At 34.0% G+C, this 21,819-nt stretch overlaps 1 protein-coding gene across 1 annotated transcript; it reads right to left on the bottom strand.

Moving 5' to 3' along the window:
• Window positions 1-11,806: 11,806 nt before the first annotated feature.
• LOC128212090 (polyunsaturated fatty acid 5-lipoxygenase-like) lies at window positions 11,807-19,688 on the bottom strand. Its single transcript, XM_052917348.1, has 7 exons — window positions 19,583-19,688; window positions 16,102-16,184; window positions 15,666-15,789; window positions 15,277-15,454; window positions 14,872-15,091; window positions 13,908-14,163; window positions 11,807-13,824 (listed from the first exon to the last, which is right to left on the bottom strand). The coding sequence occupies exons 1-7, from the start codon at window positions 19,681-19,683 to the stop codon at window positions 12,477-12,479; spliced, it is 2,310 nt and encodes a 769-aa protein (XP_052773308.1). The 5' UTR covers window positions 19,684-19,688; the 3' UTR covers window positions 11,807-12,476.
• Between the last annotated feature and the right edge of the window lie 2,131 nt (window positions 19,689-21,819).

Genomic DNA, 21,819 nt, shown 5'->3' on the forward strand with positions numbered 1-21,819 from the left:
CTGGAAAAGCTGAATCGCTACTGGTACGATCATGCCATCCTTTCGTCGGACAAAATGAGCTATTGGACAACAGAGAATAACCTCACCGATAGTTGGGCAGTTTTGAAGAATGCCGTGATCCACGATGAAAAGTCGTTTTAGTAAAGGCATCATATACAGTGAGTTTCTTCGAAGCGAGTACCACGTCGTGTTCATGTACGTACAGCTTTTTCAGTTGGGCCATATCCTTTACCCGACATATAACATTGCTGTTCACGCCAAGTATACGTTGTAAACCAAACTTCTCGTCGCTCGTCCATCTGGAAACAATTAAATGAGAATACAATGGAAGTGAAAAATACACTTTTTCTCATGTCAATAAATATTAAGAATTAAGATAACTTACCAGTCTAAATCGTTGGGTAAAGTTAAAGGAGGTTGCTGTATAAAGGTTCTCTAAATCCTCGATTTTATCCCCCCAATCGTCGTTGTCGAGTCGCATAAAATAAAGTCGCAAAAGTTCAATAGCAAGGTCATTCTTAAATCAAAATGAAAATGATTCTTGGCTAGAGATTTTCTTACACATAACGGGCAGTCCATCTTTATGTTTATACACGAAATCCTGCTTCGCCTCCTTTAGTTTGCGCTTTCTTTGTTCTTCAATCAAAAATTCAAAATGTGTCAGTTCTTTGTGTTATATAAACTAACTCATATTCGTTTTTATACAATGATGATGTCCTTTTATATAATCTATAAACATATGATCACGACTATTGCTGTAAAGAGCGACGTGCTTCTATATTTTTCGAATCATGTGTTGTGAGCAAAGGCAACTTTATATGTGCTTATTGTAACATTTTAAAACGTACCCAGCATTTCTGGATGTGTTTTGTAGAAAGCGTCATTTGGTAAGTAGGTGTCGTGACCGCGACTGGTGTATGATTCAGTCGACGTTATTCTACGAAAAACTGCAAATTCCTTACTCCATTCAGTTTGCACATTTTCCACTTTAACTGTATCGATAAACCACCCACCTTTGCCATCTGGTTGACACTTGCGCAGTTCTATACTGTCTACAACGGAAGGTAACTATAACGAAAACAAAACATTAATGGCAGTTTGCTTAAACATTCTATACATATGCATATGCTACTTTATACAATACCACATCTGTGCAGGTTTTTCACGATTGTTTGCATGATTACACGATTATCAGCTTTTCGGCCCGGGTCGATTATCGATTATTGTTGTGCGGCGCGCCCGTGTTACGTTTGCAACGAGTTCAATCATCGTCTCAAAATCACAATCGGCGTCTGTGAGTTCATGCATTAATTGAATCATTTCAATTTATAGAGATAAATTATATGTTAAGAAAAGCAAAAGCAGGTGCAGTTTAGATATGATAGGATGCCCCGATCGATAACCAGTGAAGACTATTATGGCGGTTTTTTTATTATTCAGTGTTGCCCTTCAAAAATCAATACAAACAAAGCGGATAAATTGAATTTATTTGTAAAAAACAAAAACAAAAACTGTACACGCATATTGACATCAAGACAAGGAGGTTTATGTTTATTTTGGTACAGAATGTTGATCTACTTTCTACGATTTTAATTTGTTTTATTTTTTGTATAGGTTGGGAGCGTGGGGTGTGCGGGTTGAAGGGGGGGGGGGGGGTAACTTGTGAAACATGATATTTATTTATACCCTGGGTTTGTCTGCAGTGAAGACATCGTCTCATTCAAATGTTAAGTTCTGTCTCTGCATAATCAAATGGTATCGAGTGTAACTGAAATACAAACTGAATGCTGTTTAAAGGAATTAAGAAAATATGATCTTTTGTTTTGTTGTTTCGAGAAAGGGATATTTAAAAGCTGAAAAGCAAACACATATACATATTAAACAGCTGCAATAACCAGAGAGACATTAGTACATTGTTGATTGGGCCGTTTTGACTATTTCAACACAAACACATATTCGTTTTGTTTAAAAACATTTCCAGAAAATTGCAAATGCTTTGTAATTTCAATTTTGATAAAATGTCGTAAAATTTACTTGTGCTAAGTATTGAACGAATTAAAAAAACAACAACAATTTTTTAAACATTTTAAACGTCTTAACCCCACAAACGACTTTTCACTGTAAAGAAATTACAATGATATTTCAGTAAATGCACGCTAGAGGGTACTCAGACGTTAACCTCTTAGAAAAGGTGCATACAGACTTTATGAAAAATATATTACATGTTTAACGTAGTACTCCTCATATTATGCTATATGAAGACCTTGGGAGATTTCTATTTCTATTGTTATCAAGAAACGAATTATTGGCTTTTGGTATAATATGATACCAAATACTGATAAACTTTCTTCGTTGTTTTATAAATTCATGTACCCAGACTATGTTCATAATTCTAAAATGTATAACTGGTTAACATTTGTGAAGACTATTTACGATGAATGTGTTTTAAGCTATGTATTAAAAACCAAATATTTGATGGTTCTAGAGATATGTTGTTAATGAAAATAGAATCAAGTCTTCAAAATCAGTACTCACAAATATGGCAAAGCAATGTCTTTGATTCCAGTAAATGCCTTAATTACCGTATGTACAAACACGAACATAAATATGAACAGTATTTTGATATATTGTCACCCTACCTTGTACAACAATTAGTTAATTTTAGAATGTGTAACAATCATCTTCCTATTGAAAAACTTAGATGGGCAAATGTCCAACGTAACGATAGAATTTGCAATGTTTGTAATTCTGGAGAGGTCGGAGACGAATTTCATTACTTATTCAAATGTAGTTTTTTTAACCAATTACGAAAAAAACAAATTCCAGAGCGATTCCAAAGAAACACAAATTGTCTTAGTTTCGAATCTCTTATGAATGAAAACAATGAACAAACACTTTGTCAATTAGGCAAATATTTGGCTATTATATTAAATCATTTTAAAAACCCACCCGGCATTCCAAATACACAAAACGTTAGATAATCATAGAAACATGTATTTTCCTTTTGATAAATCTGTAGCCACTTTTCCGCATTATTTCTTCCTTCTGATAGTAACAACCCACAGCCTGGTTATTGTAGTTATTAGTACTGTTGTATAACGTTTTATCACATGTATGTATGTGCTAAGTGTACCAATAAACTTGTAAACTTGTAAGCTTCTTATTGCACAAGTATGTTGACAACAGGATACGCAGCAGTGCGCTAAGTGTGCACTTAGTAGCTAAGTAGGGTTTTGATGAATTACAACCGTATGTGTATAACCGTTTGATGTTCCAATTGTTTTCTTTGTTTTCATATATATATTAGTTCTTGTATAATTACTTTAAAGTAACGCTTAGCTTCATCGGCAGTCGGCCCGGGTTAAAGACATTAATAAAAACAACAACAGTAAACTACCAAATGATACCCATATGTTAATATTTCATTTGTAATATTATCTAGAAATGTACTTTTACTCCCTAATAAGCAGTACCACAATAAATACAATTATTCTTATTTACCGAAAAGTATGAATACATATCAAAAATCATTTTTGTTACATTGATTTTAAGCACGAGTATCACTTCTAACAATTTTGAAAAGTATCAAATTTACATTTTCACAGAACGTATTATCTCCAGCTTGTGCATCGCGGCGTAATTTAAAACTAAACCAAAACTTGGACAGCGATTATAACTGTTATGACATAGATAGTTTAAATTTTGTTACAGGAAGATTTTCGCATGGCGTGTTAATTAGGTTTTAATTCAATGAGAAACGTTATATTGTATTCATAAGGATATGAAGATGAATGTGCGGTTTCTTCATTAATGTTGAACCCTTTACTGTCAAATATTGCACATAGACACGTCGTTTGAAGGCGTACAATATGCATTTTTTAAATTGTAATGCATAACTACATTTAGCTAATTTATCTTTAATGATAAAACAAAACCAAAGAAATTTAGGGAAAAAAAAGATATTAGCCTTTATAAATGTTAATAACAATGCAATAAAACTATATATAGCATAAACCTTTATTTTGCGGCTGTAATCATTGTCTTTAAACACTTTAAATTATAAACCACTGATAAATCTCTATAAACCACCTGAAAGCATATAATAAAATTATATCGTTCTTTAAATGTTTTAAAATTATAAAAGAATATCTAAAATTAAACCTTATGATAACCAAATTAAATTCATTTAGTTTTAAAAATAAAACAAATATTTTACTCCTCCATTAGAGGTTATTTGTTAGACTGTTTATACTATACTTCAGTAAGATGTCAGTTTTGTTATCTAAATGTAATGTAACACAGACTCATGTTTAGGAAACTAATTAAGGAATGAACTAATGTCATAATCAGGGATATGAACGCAACTGGGCTAGTAAAAGTACGCACTCCACATAATTTAATCAGCCCAACTGAGTTCAAATCCCGATAATGACATCAATAACGTACTCTTAACTTATATTTACACAAATACTTAGTTCATTCAAAAATGGATAAAAATTTCTTCATTTTATTTTTAAAAAACCTTACAGTAATTCTTTTTACCCAATCGGTAAATGGAACCACCAGACCGTGACCAGAAGCAATTTATCAAATTACGTCACAATAACGCGGGAAAAGTAAATAACTTCAAATTACTTTTAAACGTACAATCGAAACAGTAATGACAACAAAATATTTAATATATTCGGGACCTACAAACACAAAGCTTTTTAATTTACATGTATATTGTTATGCTATGATTGGCATCCCTGAAAATCCCTTTTTTGTGTTATCCTTAGATATATAATGTAGTTAACATGGATATATTTTATTCCTGATATTATTTATCATGTGTTTAATTCCATGCTATGTACATTTTATGCTGAAATAAATCTATCTATCTATCTATTCGCGATCCGAACATATCAGAAGATGTTGCATTCGCCATTGCCAAAGGAATGTAAGTTGAGGTGTATATTATAATGTATAAAATGTAAACTTTTTTATTTCTTTGTTAATATTTTAATGTTGTAGTGCTCCAATTTGCATTATAATTTATGCAATTTCTCAATATAATGTTTGCAATATCGTAATGTGTAGTTAAATATTTGCAGAGCCCATATATGAAGTATACAGTTTGCAATTCTGCAATATGTTGTGTAATGTTTGCAATATCAAATATGAAGTACATGTATACTGTTTGTAATGCCGCAATTTGTAAAATAATGTTTGCATTTTCCCAATATGTAGTATACTATTTGCAATGCCCAAATATGGAGAATACTATCTGCAATGTCTCAATTTATTGTTTGATGTTTGCAGTGCACAAATAGGAAATATAAGATTTGTGATGCCCCATTATTTAGTATAATGGTTGCAATTCCTTAAACAATGTAGTGTTATGTCTGCAATGACTTAATATATAGTTCACTGTTTGTAATGCCCCATTTTGCAGTGTAATCTTTGCAGTTCCATAATATGTAGAATGACGCCTGCGACCCCTCAATATAAAGTATATGGTGGTTGTGCCATAATATGAGGTATGTGTTTTAGTGCCACAATACTATTATGTAGAATAATGCTTGCGAAGCTCAAATATGTAGAACATTGTTTGCAGTGTCTCAATGTGTAGTATAATATTTGCGATACCCCGATATGTAGTGTAATGTTTGCGATGTCCCAATATGTAGTGTAATGTTTGCGATGCCCCGAGATGTAGTGTAATGTTTGCGATGCCCCGAGATGTAGTGTAATGTTTGCGATGCCCCGAGATGTAGTGTAATGTTTGCGATGCCCCGAGATGTAGTGCAATGTTTGCGATGTCCCGAGATGTAGTGTAATGTTTGCGATGTCCCGAGATGTAGTGTAATGTTTGCGATGTCAGAATATGTAGTGTAATGTTTGCGATGTCCAGAGATGTAGTGTAATGTTTGCGATGTCCCGAGATGTAGTGTAATGTTTGCGATGTCCCGATATGTAGTGTAATGTTTGCGATGTCCCGAGATGTAGTGTAATGTTTGCGATGTCAGGATATGTAACTTGTAATGTTTGCAATGTCGCGAGATGTAGTGAAATGTTTGCGATGTCCCGAGATGTAGTGTAATGTTTGCGATGTCAGGATATGTAGTGTAATGTTTGCGATGTCCCGAGATGTAGTGAAATGTTTGCGATGTCCCGAGATGTAGTGTAATGTTTGCGATATCCCGATATATAGTGTAATGTTTGCGATGTCCCGAGATGTAGTGTAATGTTTGCGATGCCCCAATATGTAGTGAAAGGTTTGCGATGTCCCGAGATGAAGTGTAATGTTTGCGATGCCCCGAGATGAAGTGTAATGTTTGCAATGTCGCGATATGTAGAATAATGTTTGCGATGCCCCGAGATGTAGTGTAATGTTTGCGATGTCGCGATATGTGTAGGGTAATTTTTTACAGGTCTCTAATATGTAAATGATATATGCTCTCATTCTCTTTTTGTCATACAATACCGAAATGAATTTAGATGAACAAACTTGTAAGCTTTAAATGTTTTGCAAACGTACCAATCTTGAACAGGAAATAATTATACATGTGATCAAAGGGGTTTATTATTAATTTTAATATTCAAAACAGTACAATCAACATTATGCAAATTATCGTAACCTCCGGAAGAATGTATATATACCCTTTAATATATGCATAATGCATCATGTGAGAATTCTCCTATTATCATACCAAATATAATATAAACTATAATTTATGCAGCTGCAAGATTTTGTTTTTCGTTTATTATGCATATCACCATAAAGACAATATATGGCATTATACAGTTTTGTAGTCATCTTGATTATGGTTGCACAAGATTTGCCAAAAACTTAACCATCCATGTTTCTATGTCAATTCGACTAGGAAGTACTTCAGTCTCACCACACACTAGTGCAATCGGTATTGAGAAGCACATGTTTAATATGTGATTAAGAAAATATATGTTTCACATTCTTTAAATACACTAAGTTTCCGAATCCCCATAATTTACATTTATAAAGGACTAATGTTATAACAAGATTACAAAACAAGTCAATTTGCATATCAGTTTGAAAAAAGAAATGATCTTAAACGGCTAAAATATATTTCAATATACATGTACTCCTTAACAGCTTTTTATCAATTTTGAAAATATGATTCGATATTCTACCATATGAGAAAATAACAAGTCAATTTGCATATCAATTTGAAAGACATGATCCAGAACGGCTAAAATATATTTCAATATACATGTTCTCCTTCACAGCTTTTATCAAATTTGAAAATATGATTCGATATTCTACCATATGAGAAAGTAACAATTTTTGTTCTATCAATATTAAATCTTAAATGCCATGTTAGACAGTAGTGTCGATAGGCATTTAAACACTTTTGTGAAACATTCTCAGTTTCACGGAAATGACTGCTTAAAAATCACTATAGCAAGACAGAGCGCTAGACAAAGCAAACCTCAGCTTTAAAGCTGCACTCTCACAGATATCTTTAGTCTTGGAAAGAGAAAACTTTTGCGTAAACATCTTCAAACCAATGGTATAAGATTGCTGACAAAAATCACATCGCAGATTTTCATATTTCCGTTCGAAAATGCATGTTTTATGGTTACTAACGGTTTAAGAAAAATGCATAGAACATCATTTTTTGAACTTAAATGTAATAATGCGATCTAATTTTTTGTCAGCAGTCTTTTATAGCTGGTTTCCATGGATTTTCGCAATATCTTTTTTAAGCTCTCTTAATATTGGTATTAAACATTGCAGCACAAGTATGTCTTAAGTGTTTTGATTTTGTCATTTTTCATTTCTATGAATGCTGAATTGACAGTTTTCATGAACTCGTTTCTATCTCTTTTTAGTTCTATTTGAATATTAATTCGTATTCTTTTGTTATAATTTGCTGTATGTATTTTTTGTCTGCTTTTTTACATTTTTATTGTACCAATGATTTTTTGTGTGTTGTAGGTTCTGTTATTTGAGTTACTGCCCCTCTTAACGTTAAAGACACATTTATATTCAGCACAATATCAAAACAAATATTTTTAATGGTATTTTTTTAATACATTCTAGCTCTACATCACTACTATAAGTGATATCTTTCATCGATTGAACATGTTTGTTTTATCAATATTTTCGATACATATCTCAAATTTGGTTTTATCCCCTTTGGGTTCGAATCCAAATGGATTGTACTGATATGTCTTATTTGTATACGAAGTGTAAGAGATATCGTACAGTTGCCGTCACTGGACAGAAATCGAACACTTTAAACCGGTTGATACATTCAAACAGTTGAATTGACAAGTTTTTTATGTTTATTTCTTTAATTGAGCATTATCCGACCTTATAACCATTAGTCATACCATTCAATATGGATAAACTGTTTTTCAATATAAACATCTCTAACTGTTACCTGTGTTTTCACTACTGTTTATTTCGACACTTACTTTTCAAACTTTTCATTTCAGACACATATTCATCGTACATATTAAGTTCATTAAACATATCGTAATAAAAAAATTATAAACTATTTTAAGTCTTTTGTCTTTTGTCATGTGGTTTGCACACAGCACCAAACACAGTATCATTTGTTTGAAGAATCTAGTTTTATTTTAAACCAAAGCGTTAAAATTGAATCTGTATCATTTTCGATCAACATCATGTTGAAAGAAAGCTTGTTCAAATATTAATTGCATTTTTGTGTTTTGAATTTGATCCCTGTTAGCTCCCCATCGTTTACACTTTGAAAAGGCGCCAGTATAGGATGTTAAGAGTAGTTCACTAGTAGGTTAACTGATGAAGTAGGAGGCCTGGATTATTTCTAAATATCCGTCCGTTAAGATAATAATAATTATAAGTATATTTTTGAGTTGTTATATACTGTATTCAGTGTTATTGACGTGTAGCTATAACGCATTTCGAATCGAACTCATTGAATTTTTATATTTTACAAATGTGATTGAACGGGTGGGGTACGCTGACAGTGGCCCATGCGTGTCACGGTCAAGTGAGCCAATCTCAAGTACTCGACCGGACACTGACCAGCATTGACCAATATTGATAAAGGGTTTCTGACCCTAATCCCGTACACACCGACCTTAAAAGACATGTACATAATCAGTATTTTTAAACAAACAAAAAGAAATAATAACTAAGATGGTCTTAATAGGCAAGCGTGTATAAGAAAATTGTTCAAACATGACTTAATGAATCGGTTATAGGGCAGATACCATAAGCAGATACTGGAATGTTTTGAGATGATGAAAAAAGGGAAGACGATTAGGATTCGGCGCGTTGTGATAACTAAACAAATCCAGCGCGATAACTTCATAAACTGATGCTGTAAGGCTATCATGTTCAACACCGTTACGGCCTTTTATTCTGTATAATGATACATTATATTCTATGTTAAAATATTAAAGACATTACGTTTTCAGACTACCAGCACTCCGATCCTTTAGCTAATAAAATGTAGATATAGCACTCCTGGCCGAACATAAATTATTTCCTAAATCAACAAGTGTTCCATAAACTATCAATTCTTATCACCAGGCTTTCTGTTCTATTGACGTAATGGGGGAAATATATGGACCCCTGAGATGCGCCAAAGCGGTAACGGCTGTTCTTGTAAAGCAAAAGTGTATGTAAGTCTTGGCAATTATATCTAAGGTTGTACGGATGTTCATGCACTTTTTAACCTTTACTCAAAGACGGAATACAGTATGTTTGCAGGCGCTTTCAATTGCCAATTGTTTGAATTTGAACTATAAGACCCGATTACTATTTGAACAATTACCCTTGAACAAAGTGTTAGTTTACACGAACTATGCTCACTTGCCAAATCAAATGAATACAGACTCGGCTGATCATAAGTTTTCCTCAAATAATGTCGCAAAACCTTTTAATACGTTGACATCATGCCACCGGCTGTAAACAACTCCAAGAATATACTTGCTCCAGGAGGTAACCTCCCTAAATGAACGAAACATTAACTGGTCAAAATGAACTACTGTGCACATAGGAAACTAACAAAATGATATCGGAATGCAAATTTCTGATATATGTAAAATTCACGATGTACCTTAGACCCAGAAATGTTAAACTCTGCATTGGTCAACATCATTCGCGATGCTGAGAAATATATCCCTAGAACCCGTTTCAACAAAGGAGCAAAACTATATTGGTTCAAGGAATTTAGGGCCGCGCATGTGCTATCACACTGGTATAGGTACATATGGAATCTATAGGGCCCATAAAAAGGCCAGGCACCCGGGCCGTAGGTAAATTATAAACGTGCGAATTTACCTTTATATGATTGCAGCGTCAGTGCCGTGAAAAATATCCAAATGTATTCTTTGATTATCTCAATAAGGCTGTTGAAGTTGATTACAAGCGTTTCAAAGAAAATAACTGATCAAATTTTGATTTTTGCATCGAAATTATTGTCAACAACAATACATATGTAGTCAATGGCTTCAAAAAACATTTCAGTGATGTCTTCGAAAACCCGTCTGAAGAGGACGAAATTAATGTAAATTAATGTAAATCTTAAAGCGATCTACAAAAGTACTGCGATTCCGACCCATATGACAGCTTTTTACAACTTGCAGAGCCATTTAAAAAAAACAGAAATATCAATGGTGATTTAAACGCTCGTTTTAAATAGCGAAGAGGCCGGGTCGCGATGATATACTCAATTAACACGCCTTTTCACTTCCGGTTTGACTTTTCTCTTCCTGTTTGTTGAAAAGTAACGGCGCGCAATTTAAGCGAAGCAAACTGCATGTGATTTTCAACAATCGATAATTAATGGGTTACATAAGTCAGACATTCGGTCTCTCGACATATTAGATATACGGCGGGTACATTACTCGTATAGTAAATACATGTATAGTGTTTGAGAAGTCTGCTTCTTGATCCCGGTTACCAACCATCTGCATATGCCGTATTCCAATCCAAATGCGACCATAGGTCAAAGCGAAATGAAACTTCATCGGTCATATCCGAACCTGAAACGACTGCATACTATTTTCTACTAATGCTAATGGTCAAACAATGCCTCAGACTCCGAGTCTGCAAACGAGACTTGCTTTTACAGTTCTTGATCGGGTACGCTGATTCGGTTCCAAACATGTGTTCGAAAGAAGTACATATATGGATATATGTAAAAACTAATCTTGATTAAAGAAAAGCATTATATGTGTTTTCATATGTGTATCAAATATCCACAGTTTGTCTAGAAGTATTCTTTAACGAATTGATACAAGGGAAATGGAATTTGGTCGTATTGCTCTTGAGTATTGCTTATGTATTTATGATGGGTTAATATAAAGAACGATATTATACAGTATAGGGGCGGCTCCATACACGAGGGGGAGTTATTAAGTACGAGGGGGCGTAACGTAGGGGCGTTATGTTTTTCACTTGCACCCCTCCTCCAGAACAGTAATATAAATGAAGTGTTGGGAGGGATTAAGGGCACTCCCTCAAGGAAATTGTAACAATTCCTAGTCCCACATACATTTAGGCGAATTTTGTTAATTTCTTCTCCAATATTTAAAAAAGTAAACTTTGACGATCTTGGAAGAGCATTTCGAACGACTTATCGTTTCATTTCATCGCATTTACATGTCCAATACATATATTTTAATTAAGGCTTTTTGTACATTTATTTTCAGAACTCATTTATAAAAACCACTGCTAACACACCAATCCACATTAAATCAAGTTATTATGTGCTGATAAAGAATATAGTTTTGCAAGAGTAAGAGTTTGATCGCATTCGCGTGAGAAAAAACCAATCCCAAAACATGAGCTTCCTAATTTATTTTTTTATCTATACGAATTTTTAAAATAAACATAGAAACATAAAAAGGTTTACATACACATAATAGAAAAACACAGCAGACACAATATAACAAAACAATATGTTTTAATTAGTATGTATCAATAACGTAATTATAGCAGATCCTTTAACAAGAGTAAACTTAGAAGTTAGAATAATTCATAAGATAACAACCAAAAAAATAAACAATAAGGCTTATTTCGAACAAATTAAAACAAAACAATTTGGTACAATTAACTGCAGAGTAAGGAAGCACGGACAAACTAAAGGCATTATGAACACAACACAATTACAGAAACTACTGGTTACAACCAATCTTATTATAAAAATATATATAGTACAAAAACGTTAAAACCCTGCGTCACAAACGTTCAAATTGTCAGATTTAAAGCAAAGAGAAATTTAAATACATGAATATGTCTGCAAATGATATGTAGTTAAGGGAGTCGGTCAACCTTCACAATGGGTTTCAGTTAAAACAATTAAGGCAAAATGTGTAAAAATAATTCTTCTTTAAAGTTTTATACTATGCTGTACTATACTTGCCATTTAAAAAAGTATTTTGATCAAAACAACTACAAAAAGAACAACATAATCACAAACTAGGTCAAAGCAGGGAACACATATCTCTGGTGTCTATATACTGATTGAATTAGGAATGCTTTGTGGATCCAGATAATCGTACTGCAACTCTTGAGGTCTTTGTTTATTCCTCTCCTTGATGGTTTTAGAAACCGTTTCGAGTTCTTTCCGAAACGTTTTTACCAATTCCACAGCTGCTGGGTCATGAATGTAGTCTACTTCGAAATGCCCGAGACTGTTTGTTCCGCGACTGCTCAATATACCTGCCACTTCCAAAAGTGTGTGATGCGTAGGTTTCGGAGGAAGAATTGATAGAATGTCACGCACATAACGCCTCGTCTTGTCGGTAGGAGGCTTCCCTTTTAGTTTCGACGGGTAGTTTAAGGGGAAGGCGTACTCGTCGTACTGTTTGAAGTTCACCGCTGCATGCCCGACGCTACATGTGTAAATGATACTTGTCAACACAATAGCTAAATCCTCTTTGGTTTGAAATCTATCGTTCTCTCCTGGGACACCGAAAATCCCGAGTCCGCCTTGCGATTCGGGGCGAGTCATATCACTTCGCCAATTCTGTATCTCTTCGTCACCCTTTAGGACATCTTCATCTTTGTAATATAGATCAACGTAATGATGCACATACCGTTTGATAACATCGTACGTAAGCATAGCATCGTCTCTGAACGGATAAATGGGAATTACTTCTTTTCCTACCCCACGAGCTTCCAAATCTGCCGGGAGTGTGCCTTCAATATTCAAACGCCATTTTGTTTTGTATCGAGCTATCAGGTATTTACCACCTGCTGCGCCTGAAGACATAACTTTATCCAAAGCTTTCCCTTCTGCAAGTAGCAGACTCATGCCCCCCTTATTAATCGCCATCAGGTAAATAAAATGGGGAGCCAGTAGTTTGAATATCGGGTGAGAAGTAGATAGGTGACGGTGTGCAGCGACTGCGAAGCCTTCCATGATCAGATGTGTGTACCCAAGATGGAATATTGATTGGTGCACTTGTGCGTCGGCGTTGTTGAACCATATTTTGGCCAATTGCCAGGTTATTTCGTCATCATCAGGGTAAAATACTGGATTATCATCTGTTTTATTCTGAAAAAGCTGGATCGCCACTGGCATGATCTTGTCATCTTCATTACGGACAAAAAGCGCTATTGGCGAACAAAGGATGACGCGCTCGCTCGTTGGGCAGCCCTGGATAATGCTGTGGTCGACGATGAAAAGTCGATTTTCATTGAAGGCTTCCATGACTGTGAGGTCCTCGGAAGTAAGTAACACGTCGTTTTCATGTACGTTAAGCTTTTGTAGTTGGGCCATGTCCTTAACCCGACGGATTACGTTGCTGTTAACGCCAAGTAGGCGTTGTAAACCAAATTTTTCGTCGCTCCTCCATCTGGAAAAATTATGTGATTGTACCAATGCTGTGAAAATTAACACTGTATCTGACTCAACATATAACGGAGTAAGATATCTTACCGTTCTAAATCGCTGGGCGGTTTTAGATGAAGGTACTTAAAAATGTCCATTACGCCTTCTATAGTTTGTCCCCAATCTGTGTGTTCAAATGCGCTTGTTAACAGAATGAATTTTCCGAGGTTCAATCCAAGAAACATCTCGTACAAAAATGAAAATTTTTCTTTGTCAGGTAGTTCCTTCACCATAACTGGTAGCTCATCTTTATATTCATACTCGTAATCCCGCTTCGCTGTCTCTAATTCGCGCTGTCTTTGTTCTGCAATTAACATTCGTGTCACGTTCTTTGTATAGATTTTTTAAAAAAATATTTGGTTTTATTACACAATATTCTGTAATATTATATAACCTTCAACAAATGATGTTTGCAGTAAAGAAAAACATGCATGTGTAGTTTTTAGGCCTTCAACAGTGCAATTTGTGTAGGTGTGATAAGGAGTTGAGCAAACGTTTACGAACGAATATATTATAATATAAAAAGTTATTCAAGAATACTCGTTTCACAGTGTCTTGTGGCTTTGAAGTGATTGCAGTTGTTGTAAGAAAGACATTAGCATTTTTGTAACATTGATATGAATTTTATCATTATATGGACTATATATCTTATATAATATTTCTTTTTTTTTGATAAGATATCATAAAGAAAGCGCAACATATTGTTGATTGGGTAGCATGGGGCATTGTGACACATTTTGACACACAACAACTAATTTTTAAAGTCTAGACATTTACGAAAGAATGCAAGTGCTTTTGATCAAATATTTGCTATAATCTTCTTTCGTTAAATTTACTTAGCTTTTTATATCCCGAAAATAAGTTGCAAAGGATGTTTGTTTTCCTCCTAAAAAAAATCGTCCTCGTTCGACTGTTTTACCCTCGTCAACCACTTGCACTGTGGAAAGGCCTTAAGCATGCGTTGAAAGCACAACAACTCTGTGTGTGCATATCTAAATAGTTCAAAACATACCTAGCATCTTTGGAAGTTTGTTGTAGAATTCATCATTCGGTAAGTAAGTGTCGTAATTGTGAATGACGACTACTTCATTCGATCCAAGTCTACGAAAAACTGGAAATTCCCTACTCGATTCTGTTTTCATATTCTGCACTTTAACAATGTCGATGTACCAGTCAACTTCATCACCTGGTCGACACTTGGATATTTCTATACTGTCAACCTCAGAAGGTAGCTATAATGAAGAAAAAATACCACGAGGAGGGAGTGGGTCTTCTTATGTTACGTGTATTTAATGTCCGTCCCTAATAATATAATTCCTATGCAAGTGATATGGCAAAGAGTGAAAACTTACTGAAAACAGACAATTTGATATTTTGTTTTACATATAACGAAAAACAACAAGAAAATAATATATACCTGAACGTTTGGTACGTCGAACGTATCTGTTTGTCCACGTGAAAAATCATGATTAAAGCGTGCTTCCAGCTTCTGTTCCAGTGCCTTGTATCCGTCCACGGAAAGCGTTAAACATACACATGCGGTGTCACTCTGCCGGGGTTTATCACCGGTCATAACTGTTATTCTTAACGTGCCCCTGAGAAAAGAATGAAACATATAAGTAATACTTATTTTTTCTCCAGTCATTAAAATAGATAATATACCAATGATTTGTTTAAAAAATACAACTTGACCGTTTGTTTATTTAATATAAATATCAACCTTTAAGCATGTAGGCGTTTTCAATTATTTATTTATTTATTTTTTTTGGGGGGGGGAGGGTGGGAGGAGTTTATGGAAACACTTACGGGTAAATAATGTAATGAAGAACGTAACTGAATACCAACGCGAGGAATGCACTTGCCAAAGAGCCTTTCAGAAACATTCTTCCATCCATTATCGCCGGTAACTGTTCCTTTAAACGTGTTGTCCCTAAAAATGACATGAACCATGTAAGTTAAAAACTGTATTCCACTCAATGAATAAAAATGGGTTACAGAATACGACTTGTTATGTTATGATAATATTTATCATAATGAATAATTATCCAAATGTATTTATTTTTCTTCTCTATTTTTTTTTTGGGGGGGGGGGTGGGGGGTGGGGGTGGGGGTAGGGGGATTGATGAGAGCCATAATTTGAATTATGTAAGTTTTGATAACGAAATGTGGAAATCAAATTTTATATCAAAATCAAAACATATTGGTACCTTTAAACAGAATGTAACATCCAAATGATACATACAATTCCATAAAGTGTTTTTGGCTTGCTCCCAAGTCATTATCTCCATGATCTTCTCTTTCTTGTCGGCCATAACTTTGAAGTCACTGTTAAATTGCAATGAGATTTCATAAGAGTTCTAGAAACCATTGACAGTGTTGCATATTGACAGTTTCAAACAATAATACAGTCGAACCCCGTTGGCACGTACACCAAGGGACCGGCAAAAATAACTCGAGCATCGGGGAGTTCGAGCCAAGCGGGAATTCTTACATTCAGTTTTAAAAATCGGTCCTTTAGAACCAATTCGAGCCAACGAGGAAATCGAGCCAAGCGAGCTCGAACCAACGGGGTTTGACTGTACAATGGAAACTCCATGTACAAATTCAGTGGTCAACCTTTCAAAAACAAACAGTGTTCAGAGACTCAAGGTAAGTGCGAAAACGAGACTGAAAGAATAGACAAAAGTACGCAGACAACAAACAGATCTGACATGCATCTGATAGCTACATCATTCAAAATGGGAGTAATGCCTTGGCACGGTCAGTGACACACGTGTTCACGTGCGCACGAGTTCATTCTGGTTCGAAATTGCTTATTCCAATTTTTTGACATGGTTTGTGCTTTTAAAGGATCTGCGTTGCAGAATGTAACGATAATTAACAACTCAGCAATGAATGATATGAATAATGAATAACATTTGGCTGATTGTTAAGAATTTTGACAACGTGATAAACGACGAACGTTTTAAGGTGAAATATTTTATGATGTGTTAATATTTTAGATAAAACAAATACGGTTGCTACAGTTGCATCAACTCTTTAAAGATTAACAATTCCAGAGCAGTTAATAGTTGAAAGTTTTGAAGAGTTTGTAAATTTAACAAAGTTCCAAATAATCGGCACATTATGCAACGATTTCTTTCAACGTATTGCAGATAAACCTCACGTAAACAGACACTTGCTATGACCATTTCTAGCACTGAAAATAAAACACTCGGAACGAAATTCAGGCCCTAGTATGATATCATTATAATAGTATCGAAGTAACCTCACTTTTCTTGTTATGTTATTGATTATATACTTTTTTTTTAGACTTTATACCAGTTTTTGCATTAGGCCACTAATTTTATATAAATTGGTTTATAAAACCGGCGAGTCTAATTTTCCGAAAAGAAAAAAAAAATATGTAAATTGAATTTCACTTTTGTTTTTCAAAATTATTTTCCCGACCGTATTGATTTTGGTACGAAACGGAAAAGAAACGAACAGATAAGAGTACGAATGCAGTAGATCTCGACTGTTTTTAGTTTGTTCCGTAGCCGTATTCGCCAATTAATAGTGATAGCATATGAGCCAGTCAACTGTTATGGCAGCGCCGTCGCAGTCATAATATTCTCTGTATGAAATAAATAATTAAAATATGCAGGAGTTGTTAAAATAACAATAGCAATAAGCACTGAAAAATGTAACAGCCGACACAAACAATAACTGTCACGTGATTGATGTTTTTCCCCCGCCAGTTTTGGTCATGGAAATATTGTTGTTAAAAAATAAAAGTTCCAGCGTCTGCCATTGAATTAGTAGACACAAATATCTTTAAATTATGAGTAAAAAAACATTTTATAACATTTTATGGTTAAATATCAAATAACAGTGCACTAAGTGTTAGTGGTGAAATCGAAAGTAATTTAAATAAATTTTTAGGTTGACACCGGTGACCTAGTTTCACAATTTAATCTCAAGTTCGGTTGGTTGAGTGTATGGATTTTAAATCACGGAATGGTTTGGAAATACTTGTCATTGAGTCAATGTAAGGCTTGTGTTTATTCATGTTTGGGTTAATAGTAGAGTAAAAACAATGAAAGCGTTGAACACATATGTCAATGACATCTACTGATGCCGGGAGCACAGTTTCTTGGTATTTGGACTGCATTTTTGGCCAGTCGAGCTACCTGATTCGAGCGATTGGACCCTAGGGTTATTTCATGGACTGAGAATCATAAAAAAATGTTTAGTACTCTATGATACACATACTAAACAAATAACCAATTTTTAGTCGTATATTTTTTACATATGTCATATTAAATATTTTTAAATTTCATACAATCTTTATTATTCACAAGTTATGAAGGTTAGCAGATTTCGGATTGAAACATATGTATGGAAAAGAGCTCAGATCTACAAGATTTTTTCGATAAAACGGGTACCAGTCACGAGGTAAACATATCCCCGGTTCCCATTCGCGCGTAAAGTTGAAAAGCGCATGCCGGGTCCGGCCGGTGTGCATGGTCAAAATGAAATATGATACTTATCGCGTTATATACGATGACAGTAATGTGCTATTCAGAGATTAAGTTATGAAAGAGATATTGAAACTTAATTCATTGAAGCAGTGTTAAAGTACGTTCTTGAGGATTTATAAAACATTGCTACGATATTTGTTTCAAGATTTACATGTTTTGGAGATAAAACACATACCAGTTTTCGTTTAACTTTTATAATAAATTGTATGTATGCACTTTCCATACAGTTATAGAAATCCGACCACGTAATTAATGAACTATTTACCAAACCAATATACATAATATCATATATGTTTGCGAACATGTAGATGAAATACTTTAGTACAATCAGGTTATCGATTGCGCCTCTTGGAGTATATAAAAAGTGAGTAGTTAAACAGCATATAAACAAATGTCCTTACTTGTTGTCTTAATTTTCGACATTTGCGTATACTTATTTGCTTAGTTTTCATTGGTGAAATAAATGAAATTAAGACGACATTACTATCATTTTTGCATACAATGCTTGTTATCGAATACTAAGCTTATATGAAGTGTTCAAAATTCAGAATGTAATCTGTCAATTATGTGTGTGTAATCAAATTAAAGAAGTGAGAGCGGTGAAGCCGAGGATGCCGCTTTAAAAACAATTTTTCATTATTGTTGTTCTATTTCGTTTTGACATGTAACAATGTGATTGCGAAAAATAGAACGCCAGTTTTGATGACTCTTTATTGCAATTTTGTAAAAAACACAAAACAAAACGTAGTTTATAAACAGATCTTGGGGTAAATGAGAAGAGGCACCAAACAACTTTTAAGGTTTTGATAACTTTTTGCCTTAAAACAACGAATTCTTGTTTCCGTTGTTTATCGTGTTCACATATGAATACAATCAAAACCCACTATGTTTTGACCTCGAGAAAAACTTCGAGATAACGATCATTCGATATACAACCAAAATACAAAACATGTCTAATTTAACACATTTCGTTCGACATAACCGTAACATAGAGATCACGAAGTTCGACATAGCGAGTTTCGACTGTATATAAAACAAATTGTTTTATTTTGCCGTTTCGTTTTGCGAAAAGGACATTGCTTTATGAAACTGTATCGTTTCTTCTTCTTCTGTTTTCATAGTTAATTAAAATACGTAAAAAACAATAATGAGTACAAGTTTTTGTTCAATAAATTTCATAAATGATGTTTAAACGTTTACCTTCGGTCTCCTCGAGCGCTCCAACTCCTTACCACACAGTTAAATAAATAAGGAATATCACTTGATAGGTAGTCCATATATATTTTTACCGTTTCATGCATTTTTTATATATCTATGACTAGCTTATTTTAATCTAACCATTATTGAGCGGTGATGCGAGATTTGTCATAGTGAAATTCAATTTACTAGTTGTGATTTCTGCTATAAAATATAAATGATAAAGAGAAATTGAACACATTAAAAATTGAGCGTAGCGTGTTGATAAATTACAATGCATTTCCAATATGTGCATGCTGCTTAATGCATGGAAGGTGACACTTTGGTACAAAACAACTTCTTCTTCACTCACTACATCTCGTGATGGAACATACACAACTCCACCTTCGGGCTCCTTGTGTATATTTTTAATAACTTGCGGAGTTAGTGAAGTAGATAATAATAACCAGTATGTGTTCCTCCTGTTTCTCAAACTCTCTCTCTCTCTCTCTCTTGAACTTGCTATATTGTTCGGAAACTGCATTTTGTCCGTCAAAAAAATAGATTTGTGTTTGCTCACGAATAGGAAAAAGTTTATTTGATTATAAACAGCCTTTAACAAAAGAAGACAGTTATAAGTCAAAAAAAGTAAATAAGGTAAAACATTTATTCAACCAGCTCAAATAAGATGATCTGACCCGACTTTCTTTTTGAAGTGTTTTCTCAGAAACTGATTCATCCGATTCCATAAATTAATTACAAATCAGGATTAAAAACTGTTCATGTTTTTTTTTAATATTCTTATGAAATATTATTTAAGGAATGAATTGCGGGCTTGATGTACTTTGACCAGCCCAAGTGCGTTCATATCCCCGATAATGACATCAACCCCGCAATTCATTCCTTACATTTACACCAATAGTTCATTATTTTATTCAAGAAAGGTTAAAAAAATACTTCATTTCATTTCGGATTACCTTTCAGTAATCCTTTCTTACCCATTCTGTGACGACCCGACTGTTACTGAAAACATTTAATTTTTTTCAAATTACGTCACAATAACGCGGGAAAAGATTAACCACATGAAATCACTTTTAAACGTAAAATTGAAACACTTTTGGCAACAAAACATTTAAAATATAATAACTTAGCACTTTCTAAAATGTTGATTTATATTTTACGGGACCTGCTGACACAATACAAACAATAACAAGATCAAATTTTCATGTATATTGTTATGCGATGAATTGCGATCCGAACATATCCGAAGATGTTGCGTTCATCGATTGATGAACGCAATTGCCGAAAGGCAGTTCATTGAAGGAATGGAAGTTGAGGTGTAAATATTATGGTATGAATAATTTTAATCGAGTACTTGCCTCGTACTTCCTCTTTTTTGCATAGTTACTAACCTTATTTCGATAGCGTAAACGAAGTTTGGTAACTAATAAACAAAATAAATCTAATATAAACCAAATAATAATTAAAATTTGATATAATCAATAACTAGTTACTTTAAACATTTCACCAGTACATCATTTTTAATCAGCAATCATTTCATCGGCAATCGAATCGTGTTAAATACATTCTAATGTACAGAACAATACCAATTGACCCATACATATGATGAAAAGTTCATCTGTAAAACTAATTCAAACAATTTTGAATATCAGGGGGAAATTAAACTGCACATATTTACTTTTTTGTCACCAAATGTATTGTTTCGAATATGTGCATCATGGCTTTATTTCAAAGTAAACCAAGACTAGAATAGCAACAATCAACGCTATGTCATATATATCTTAAATTATGTTACAGGATGTTTTCGCATGGCGCGGTATGAACGGTAAATTTTAAGAAAAAGATAACTATTTAATAAAAAATAAGTTTCCACTTACCTTGTCTGGTCAGTTTTTCATGGCGTGCTAGGTTTCATACAAAGAAAGGATTGAGGAAAACCGTAACGAGATATATTTCAGGGGAATGTACTTACCTGCACGGTTCATATTTCTTAAGTAATGACTGTAATGTTAAACATATTATTTGTGTCAAAACTGCACACAAACAGATTCATTTGACTGTTACCTTGACATTTACTAATTTCTCACTCATTGAGCTTCACTAGGTCCCCTTAAGTACTACGCTTAAATGGGCCGACAGCGATGCAAAAGTCGATTGAAGGACCAAAATTAAAAAAAAAATCAATATATTTAGTTTTGAGGTTAAATATTTAACAAGCATGATTCATATATCAGTTGCAA

Source organism: Mya arenaria, chromosome 12 (genome assembly GCF_026914265.1).
Source record: "Mya arenaria isolate MELC-2E11 chromosome 12, ASM2691426v1".
Taxonomy (NCBI): domain Eukaryota; kingdom Metazoa; phylum Mollusca; class Bivalvia; order Myida; family Myidae; genus Mya; species Mya arenaria.

Bases quoted from the DNA above. Each gene is read 5' to 3' on its own strand.
- LOC128212090 (XM_052917348.1), bottom strand. From the start codon at position 19,683: ATGCATGAAACGGTAAAAATATATATGGACTACCTATCAAGTGATATT. The intron at 15,455-15,665 runs GTAAGTGTTTCC...TTCTTTTCTCAG, and splicing joins CTTCATTACATTATTTACCC to GGGCACGTTAAGAATAACAG. The intron at 13,825-13,907 runs GTAAGATATCTT...TAATTTTTCCAG, and splicing joins CCGCCCAGCGATTTAGAACG to ATGGAGGAGCGACGAAAAAT.